This window comes from Vollenhovia emeryi, unplaced genomic scaffold (assembly GCF_000949405.1).
Source record: "Vollenhovia emeryi isolate VEMERY1.0 unplaced genomic scaffold, V.emery_V1.0 DF939199.1, whole genome shotgun sequence".
NCBI lineage: Eukaryota > Metazoa > Arthropoda > Insecta > Hymenoptera > Formicidae > Vollenhovia > Vollenhovia emeryi.
The window spans coordinates 383,356-393,284 of record NW_011967167.1 but is presented as its reverse complement, the minus strand read 5'-3'; the positions used below and the strand labels follow the sequence as shown (position 1 = coordinate 393,284).

The 9,929-nt window shown below is 44.8% G+C and overlaps 1 protein-coding gene across 1 annotated transcript in view; it reads left to right on the top strand.

Annotated features, from left to right (window-relative positions):
- The window catches only part of LOC105561870 (nephrin), a 114,383-nt gene that overhangs the window by 44,830 nt on the left and 59,624 nt on the right, over window positions 1-9,929 (top strand). Inside the window, exons 4-6 of the mRNA XM_012012225.1 lie at window positions 5,594-5,684; window positions 5,825-5,937; window positions 8,620-8,786. Of these exons, the coding sequence (XP_011867615.1) occupies window positions 5,594-5,684; window positions 5,825-5,937; window positions 8,620-8,786 (371 nt within the window). The remainder of the gene's footprint in view (window positions 1-5,593; window positions 5,685-5,824; window positions 5,938-8,619; window positions 8,787-9,929) is intronic.

Below are 9,929 nucleotides of genomic sequence, written 5' to 3'. Positions count from 1 at the left end.
AACGAAAGGTCCCGATAATTGCACATGAACGCGCGCACAAACATGCGCCCAAGTATGTACAATACATCTGTGCATGCGTTCCATCGGGTCCTTTCGCCACGTATGCGCAATATTCTGGGTCCAGGTTTTACATAAGCTTATCTAAGAAGTTTAGCAATTTAGGTTTAGCAGTTTAGGTTTAGGTTTAGGTATAGAAGTCTGTGGGTTTGACGCAAAACAAATGACGGAGTGGACCTAGTTATACCATAGTATAACTAGTATGCCCACTCTCTGTCGGCCCCTTGATCTTTGCGGTCCTGATCACGTGATCAGCTGTTTCTTCCGCCAAGTTTCTGGCCCCAATCCAGCGGCGTGTATGTGTGTATATATTTATCAAAGCTGCACTACCACACGTACAACAATTGTCTCATTGGTCGGGCCAAAAAAATGACGGACGCACAGAAGGGATCGGCAAAGGTATCAACTGTTCTCTCATTGGCTTGACCAAAATAATGCGGATGCGCAGAAGGGATCGACGCAAAACCAAACAAATAACGGAGTGGGCCTACTAGTTATACTATGACTGAGATCGCCGCGAGGAGAGTATCACGATCGGCTTTAATCAAACAAGGAGTCTCCTAAATCATGACGAGACGGCGGACGGCGAACGGGGGGGTGGCGGGGGTAAAGGAGCTGAGTCTGCCGAGAGGATTCGCCGAGTCCCCGACGTAGCAGGTATTTGCTTTAAACGGAGTTCGAACCGACGGTAAACTTGTTAGATGCCCGACCCGGGTGCGCTTGCGGACCCGCTCTTAATCCCGGAAGATATCGTCCGGTATCCGCGGATTAAAATCCGCACTTTAGCGTCCCCTCTCTGCGCCCCCCCTCCTCCCCCCGCAGATAGCGCCCTGCTTGTCGCCGGACCCGAGGGGGAGAGACGAGAGGACGGGGCCGAGGGTGCGCGTCACGTCGCGTCGCCTTACGTCGTGTCGAGGGGCTGAGGGGGTTTTTCAACGTAGTCCGAGCGGTTAAGTCAACGCCAGGGACCCGACGAGATCTTACCCCCCCCCTCCCTCCCCTCACGACCATCACCGTTATTCGGCCCTCAACCACCACGGGCGGCGAGCGACCTCTCGCTCGTCCCTAAGTACTCATGCAAACGAGAGCGGCTGAGCTTACGAATTAAGTGGGACCGCCGCGTCGTTATAACGCGCCGTCTGCTCGCTGAAAAATGCTCACCGTCGAATTAAGCGTACAGCACTCCACGGACGAACGGGCTATTCGTTCCTCTTTTTCCTCTTCACCCACCCCCTCCCCCTCCCGCTCGTCTCTGCTTTTTCCTTTATTTTTTTTCTCTCCCTCCGGGAATTTTCCTTAAGCGGCGAGATTGCGCGATTTGTATAATTAGCGGCGACGAGACTGAAGAGCCTCGCATGCGCGCAGCTTACGTTACTACGCGCAGCGTAGAACGAAAGACCGCGTAAACAGATACTCGGGGGGGGAGGGGGGGAGGAGGAGATACAGTCCGCCCTTTTGGTACGTCGGTACTCTCGTAATAAAATAGTCGTTTGTACGGGAACATCTTCAAGTGTTGCTATAAATTTACGGGAAACTTGGGAGGCACTTTCGAGCGCAAGACAGTTTTGAACAACTGTATTTTTTGTGCGAATGAAGAACTGCCGACTTTTCGGGCGGAAGCTATACAGCGGGTGAGAAATGTGGGCCCCCGGCAGTCAGTAAAACTTTCGCCCGACAGACGAGAATTCTTCGTTTGAAATCGATCCGAAAAGAAATTGTCGCTCAAAATTGTCACCTTGAATGTCCCGCCTTCTCTAAAATGCCTAGTAACATTTTGTTACAGATTTACAGATTGTGTATAATGGCATTCGGATAAAATTGGTCGAGTTATTTCTTAAACGAAAGGACTGTTGTTATGTCAAAACGGACTTGAACGCAACTGAGGCTTCATGGAAGTAAATATCTAAATTAAAATGAAGAAATGTCCAATACGCGTAGATATAAGAGGCATCCGTAAATGCAAAAGGCGGAGTACACAAGGAAATCTTTTCTCTCTTAAATTTATTACATTTCCGTCGCGATTCAGGTAAAACCTAATAAACATGATAGAATTAATTTGGAAGGACGGCAATATGGCGTCCGCGCTAGACGGCAAGAAGAGGAAACGCGCGGGGACCAGGGGCGAGAACGATGAGAATCAGAAGCAACGAGACGGTTAAAACGCAATCAGGATTGGCGGGCATCGTGAATAACAATGATATGGAACTAATCTAGGCGGCGGGCCGTTCCCACGTCGGCTATGCGCCGTGTTTTCCGGCTGAAGATCAGGTTGCAATTTTAAGTGTCGCGTCGATGTTGCATCGGACCTGATTAAATTGCGTTTCCGGCGCCGCGCGCTACCGTGAATAACAATGAAACGATGGCATTTGGATGGCACATTTTTCCCGCACTCCCTAGACTCGAGGGATTGCTCTGGTCTATTTTTTCCCCGGCGATTTTTGCCTGACCGTCTGAGCGGCTACGATCTGAATGAAAAAAAAAAATTTGCCACGCGACGGTATTTAATTCCGCACGAAATTAAAAACTATATTACTAAAAGAATAATCACATGTTGGTGTTAAATCTGAAAGTGCGTATTCCGGGGAAAGATTTATTTTGCTATTAAATTAAATTGAGATTGTTTTTTAAAAGTGAGATATTTATACGAGCCGTGATAAAACATATCTTTGTTTATTGTATTTTTTACGTTCTTGATAAAATTTGTAATTCCAGTGGAATTTTTTCAAATATTTCTTGGGACATGCGCGGTCCAGTGGTATTGGATGGATTAATGGGGAAACACGTATAACGGTTTTCATAAACAAAATAAAATCCATTTTTCACAGTTTTGAAAATTCGAACCTTTCATGGCCGTCACTTTACCAATACCGCCTCTACACGAATTTCCGCGGCGCGCGCTAAAAGTACAGATGATAGACGATGTACTTGCAACGATCTTTTTTTATACCGCTGGTTCAGCTGAAAACGTGATCGGCGTTTACTCTAGTAAAAAAGAAAGAATTCTGCTTCAACGGCTCATAACTCCGACAATTTTCGCTATTTTCTTTCCGCGGTTTTTGTTTTTATATGCAAGTGTTATTACATAATTTACTGTGCAAATCGCTAAAAAATTATGGAAATTTTAATCTAATAAAAATCCAAGAAAGTTATATTACTGAAAAATTACCTGTTTTATAAAAAATTAAATAAAATATTAAAGTAAATAATAATAAAAAATACTGCACGGTTTTTCTCCTTGTTAATGGGCAGAGTGAACGTTAGTGCACTTAACAATTTTGTCTATATGTAGGATATTTTTAGATGTTTGATATGAATATGAAAATGAATTGTAACTTGGACGATATATTATCTGCGAAAATTCATTTCTAAGAGAGAGAGAGAGAGAGAGAGAGAGAGAGAGAGAGAGAGAGAGAGAGAGAGAGACTGAATACACATTTTCAATAGGTATGAAACGAAGCGAGATTGCGCAGAGCCCCGACACTATTTCCCGTAAAAGGAATTACCTCAGTTCGTATCCGGCGTAAGCCACGGTTACTCTCGTTACACGGCTCTCCCTTGATCACATCGTCGGTCCGTGTTCCACAACCCCGGCCAGGTAGCACAAATATTGGCGCGACGTAGCCGGCAAAGATAAAGCTAATATCGTGGTAAAACACCGATATCACCGAGCGTCAAATCAGCACTTTTGCTCCCGATATATTTAGGGTGGAAGTAGTCTAATTGGATGTGCATCGCGCGCTAAAGTGCCCATTAATATTTCAGCGTCGTCGGAGGACAACTATATTACAGCACATGTACTGTAAAAGACTTAATGGAGTCGCAATATAAACCGTGCATCAATTTGTTACTTCCTCTCTCCCCCTGCACCCCCTCTTCTTCCTCTCCTCCCCATGTATCCCCTCTCCCTCGTCCATTCCTCTCTTTCTCCCTCCCTCCCTCCCTTTCTTCCCTTCTCCTTCCCCCATCTCCCCCCTTCTCTTTCTCTCTCTCCCTCTCTGCCTTTTGTCAATAGACGTTAGTTAAGAGATATAATGAGATTGAAACGCCATTAATGATACCCCTCTTCGTTTCTAGGAAATAAAGCGTATTGTTTAAACATTTAAGAGCGATAATGGGCGAAAAGTTGAAAAAACAATCTTGTAGCGAGGGGACACACGGGCGGGCAATATAACCGTGTTTACCTTCGCGCACACTTCATTTCGATCTCGGGAGGGAGAGAGCCCGGGCCCCGCGGGTCGGCCGTGTAATCTCGTTTTTAATTTTTCAATCGCTTTGATCGTTCCCGCCGCATATTCCGGCCCGTTATACAACCCGTATTTATTGGCCCTCGTCCACGTTGGTGCGCGCGCGGCAACTTATAACTTGCAGTTATCGAACGCCTCGAGACCGAAGTCTCCCAGTTTTTGTTTGCCATACCGGCAAACCGAAAGCTCCGGGAGGACAGGAGAAGGAAGGAAGAGAGCGAGAGAGAGAGAGAGAGCGCGAGAGAGAGAGAGAGGGGGGAGAGGTGTATCGGCTAATTTAAAAGTTGCCGGGAACTCGTCTACCGCTTAGTAGCCTCGGCGAAGCTCGTTTCACCGTGTATACGGTCTTCGCTGCTCTCTGACGAACGCTTGCCGCGAGCGCACTTCGCTGCGTCATCCCTCGCTCGTTTTTCGACTCTGAATGATAATTACGAGGATAGCCACTGCATACTCCTGCGGGAGGTAATTAATTCCGGAGGGTAACTACGACGAAGGATATGCCGAGTATAGCGAGATTCTCTATAATTCTCTAGCGACGAGCCGGATGAAATATCTTGCCAGTTTCACAAACGTCGGTTAACTGTTAACCGGAGATTAATCGATTCTCTGTCTCTTCTTAGATAATAATACAGAGGAAGGGATCAAAAGTGGCCTAATCCCGGTTAACGGTTAACCGACGTTTGCGAAACTGGCCCTAGATAACTCTCTGAAAGTCAATCGCTGGATTATCGCTGGAAACAGCGAATAGTTAGGCCCGGTTTCACCAAACGTCGCTTAACATTAATCCTATTAACTAATCAGAATAGTCTTCAACGTCAGTGTTTTCTTGACCATACCTGGCATTTGTAATAATGCAGAAAATTTGTTGCGAAAAATGTTACCTCAGCCTGGGTTTGAACCTGGACCTCCCTACACTCTAGGCGGGCATCTTATAAGTGTACCACTAAAAATCGCAGTGGTACACTTGTAACTTTAAATCAGTGATTGTTCACTGTCTTCAGCGACAATTCGCTGATTCACTTTCAGAGAGAACACATTGTGAAGTGTAAAATAAACTGATATCTTGTTGTAGACCGAAACGTACAATTTTATCGCACTGTTATGTATTTTCTAATATATTTTTATACCAAAATTGTACAATTTGACCACCTTCGATCTGCTGACGGCTCACATTGCCTATATTTCTTCTCGCAAATTATCTTAACGGCGAACATTGTTCTCTAAATTTATGGTTGTTTATATTGGAACCTTATTTATAATTAAAATTTTAATTTATATCTCGCTGGTTGCAGGCAAGCCGCAACCGATGGTCAGATGGCTCATAAACGGCCGAGTGAAGGACGAGGAGTACGAAAATAACGCTGGGGATGTAATCGAGAACAGGTAATTTCTTTGGTGGACATTTTCCCTCCTCGTCGGGCATTTGTACATGTAATATTACGCGGGGGAATCTTTCCCTCGCACACGCCTCGCACACGCGAATTAATTTTATATGTGTACTTAACTTCTTTCAACACCGACAGATTAACGCTGCAGCCCATCAGCCGCTCTGACCTCGGCTCGAATTTTACCTGCGAGGCGCGCAACACGGACCTGGTGGACTCGAAGGAGACATCGATTTCTCTAGACCTCAACTGTAAGTGAATCTAAATATCTCCGTTGCATGATTCAAACAAAACAGTATTTTACTCTACGAGAGAAGAGACATCCACGTAGAAAAATATTTGCACGGCACAAATTTGCGTTCCTCTCGCGTTCGCCTGCAATAGCCGAATATTTGTATTAAAAGAACGGGAGACTAATGAAAGCAAGGACGGGAAATATAAGTTCTTATCACGCGGCCAACAAATCAGGAGGCCTCGCCCCCGAGCCTATCTTGTCTCGCATTAACGATAAAATCTACGAGACACCAAAAGTGGGCCAACATCCTTTGCTCCCTCGCCGCTGGGTGAGTCGCCTTTAAGGGAAGATAAGGCGAGATAAGACGAGAAATATATTAAATCCACCCTCCGGTCCCGCCCGGCTCGCTCGTCCCCTCCTGCGAGGGAGCGAGAAGGAGCATGAAAAGCAAGACTATCCTCCTAGGCTCCTCCGAAATTAGAATTCTTCGTTAACCCGCCCAGGGCGGGCTAAGGGCGAGGTGTGGAATAGGGATAAGGTGACGTTCCTAATTTTCGTACTAAACCAAAAAATTGGCGGGCGAAACCTTATCCCCACGTCTCGTGCCTTATCCGACGATCGGCGTCGGCTTTGCGACACGATGGGATTTTTGTATCGCGCGAGCCGACTCGCCCATTTTCCGCGACCCTTTCCCTCCCGATCGTTATCGGGTCGGCGATTCGATTGCCGGCCCATGATTCGCTTATAGACCGTTATCCATCACCGACGTTCTCGTAAGGATTCCATCAGTCTTGCTCCTTTTTACGTGTGTATTATGAAAGCGGGAATTCCGCTTTTCCGCGGGAGAAATGTCAAGGACCATACGGGGAGACGGTGATCGATACGCGTCCAATAATCAGGTCCTCTAAAAATCACGGATTTTCGTCCAAGTTACTAACGACGTTATCGATGAACGAAGAGCGACCAAATAGCGAATAAAAAATTACAGATTGAAACGATCAGAGAGGAAGCTTTGATGAAGGAAGAGGAACGAGCCGGAATTTGGCCTAAACGTTGGATGCTCTTTGACTTTCGTTACTACGGCAAAGTACTCGCGCACTCGATGCGTATTTGTTACGTTTCGTTTTATTTCCCGTGAGATGAAAATTAAAAATCCTGCCTCGTACACCGCATCCACTCGCGTCGATCGCGAGATTGCCGCATCGACAGACGCATCAGTGTGCTTAAATTAATTTTTTCAACTTTAAAAGTTGATTAAACTCGGCGAACATTATCGGGCTAAGATCATTGCGTCGATAACGCCAGAGTTGTTAATGCTGCACCACGCCGTATTGCGTTTGTTGTAATCTCGCGTGATATCGCGTCAATTTATAAATTCCTATTTTCACAGGAACGTCTGAATGGAATGCTGTTTTCATATCGAATAATTACTTGTAATAAAATTTTCCGGTTTTTATATCAAATATTCGTCTCTACAAAAAATAACGTACTGTTTTATCAAAATGAATTGCTGAATTACATAAATGCGGTAATAAATATTCAGTGTCTATATGTGAACACCAGCGCTAATATGTAAATAATTATATAATAATAAGGACGGTAACACAAAGATAATGAATAATGAATACGTGCCGCTATTATCGGAGTAAGTGCATCGCAAACAGCGTATGGAAATCTCCATTCACAGTTTCCATATTTCACGAACGAACGAGTCGTATCTAGTCGACACCAACAAATTGGAAACCTGGATTTATTGGCCGTCAGAACCATCGTCACTTCGCGAGTAAAATTTAGGACGGTGCAGCGTTTTTCAGCGCACGCGGGTTTTTACGCGAACGCGAGGCTCGGCGAAAAGAGCAAATTATTAATAGCAGATCAGAAACGATGATTTGCGACGGTCGGCGATGCGTAAACGCTCGATTAGCAGGGAAAACGGTGCCTCCTAACGTATGCGCGCGACTTAATGTGCATTCTTTACGCAAAAATATTTGCCGAATAAATATTCGTTAAATGCGTCCGCTCGGGCAACGCCGAAAATATTTGTTTAACTTACGCAATTGTTTCCACGTTGCGCGCAACCAATACGAAATACCGAAGCTTCGTGCAGAGGTGAAGGGTCGGCAATTTATCATTTTGCTACGTGAGATCCATTTCAGCGATTTGACACGGGCGTAGCTGGAGCTCTCATATTTTTATCGGTCATTTTTAATTCCTTAAGGCAGGGAACAAAGTTTTCGGTAAAAAAATTTTGAGCTCTCTTGCGTTTATCCGTCTTTATACATTGGTGCCCCGAGTTTGTTTGAATAAAATATTTGTGAAATATTTATCGCGTAGGAAATTTCCTTAAAAACTGTTTTTATGAAGAAATAAATTCCCGCCAAATTATTGAAGCGAATGAAAAATTTATGTATAATATATGTATAATATATGCAGTAATATCACGCATAAAATAATTAATTTAATTAATATTTCAAATTTTTCAAATAATTAATTAAATTAGTTCCCGACCAAATGTTAATAATTTGAGGAGATTTTCATCGACGCTTCGCTTCAAATATTATAAATTTTAATATCCGATCTCACCGATCTCACGTAACAGAATACGCTGGCAACGTAAGAATTCCGTACACGGATGTGACGCGTAGCGGAACAGTGGCTTGAAAGTTAACACTTCAATGTTATAACTTTCTTTTTTCAGTGAAACCTCTATCTGTGATCATAAGAAGACCGGGTAGGAAGGGAATCGGCAACGAGTCCCTCCTAGCGGGGAAGCGGTATGACATGGAGTGCGAGACCACTGGTTCAAGGCCACCCGCGGTGATAACCTGGTACAAGGGTCGGAGAAGACAGCTGAAGCACACGACGGTAAGGAAGAAAAATAAGAAGTATAACAGCGGGTTGTGCGCGGTGCCTCGACCTAGGAGAGTACCTGCTCGCTCCTTATCCCTGTCTCTCCCTCCCTCTCTCTCTCCCGTACGGGAGAGACGGCTTATACCATGGGGTATATCCCGTATCTTTTGTCCCCGGACACAAAAGTCGCTTCCTCCCCACTCTCTTCCGCGACTCGTCTCACTTCCATTTTTGTTCCGGCACTTTCGCGAAACACTGAAGGGCACCGCCGGACGCGGTACGCGCGCTAATCCCGGATGCGCGAACTTTCCCTCGACTGCGATTCGCTTCGATTAATCAGGACCTATTTGCTAATACGTTGTTTTAACGCGATTCGATTCGCACGTAATTCCCATGGCGCGCGGAGGCACGTAATTAACGTGTAAGCTGCTTATTATCCTCCAGTCGGGTCCCCGTTAATTAATCGCCATCGCTGACTCTAGGAGTTTAAAAAAGGCCGGGTGCAAAGATAACGCGATTACGCATTGTCTGGCTCAATTTCGGTTGTTTCAAAACTTTCATTTGTAAAGCTTAGCGATTTCGCCCGGCGGTGTTTCCGTGCTCGTAGCGAGTTCTCGCGCGCTAAAAAGTCCCTTGGACCGAATCGGATGTAGTAACTTATTTATTATTTATTTATTTTTTACAGTACGGACAAAAGGGGGGGGGACTGTATGCTAAATGTAGCATCTAAAAATGCTAAAATACAGCATTTTTAATCATTACAAATCGTTTAGCGATTTGAATATGTGAATTCACTGACGACAATAACTCCGCCCGTAAGAAAACTGCGTTATGTCCGAAAAGAAATCGGCGCGCGGGACAAATGTGGAAAAAGAAACGGTATATGAATTCACAATTTAATAAAATTACAAGCCTATTTGACATACCTTGTCGCGGTGAGAAAGCTATTACCAAAAGGTGTATATATATATATGTATACAGGGTGAGTCTTTTCATATCCGACAAAATTTTTGAGAAGGTAGAACGGATCGAGATGAACGGAAAAGTCCTGTACCATTTTGCAATTTTCGTAATAGTTAACGAGTAATTAATTATTAAAAATCGTTGTCTTAGGCCGGCCTACCGCCCAATTCGAGCGCGTGGCGAGATGTGCGCATA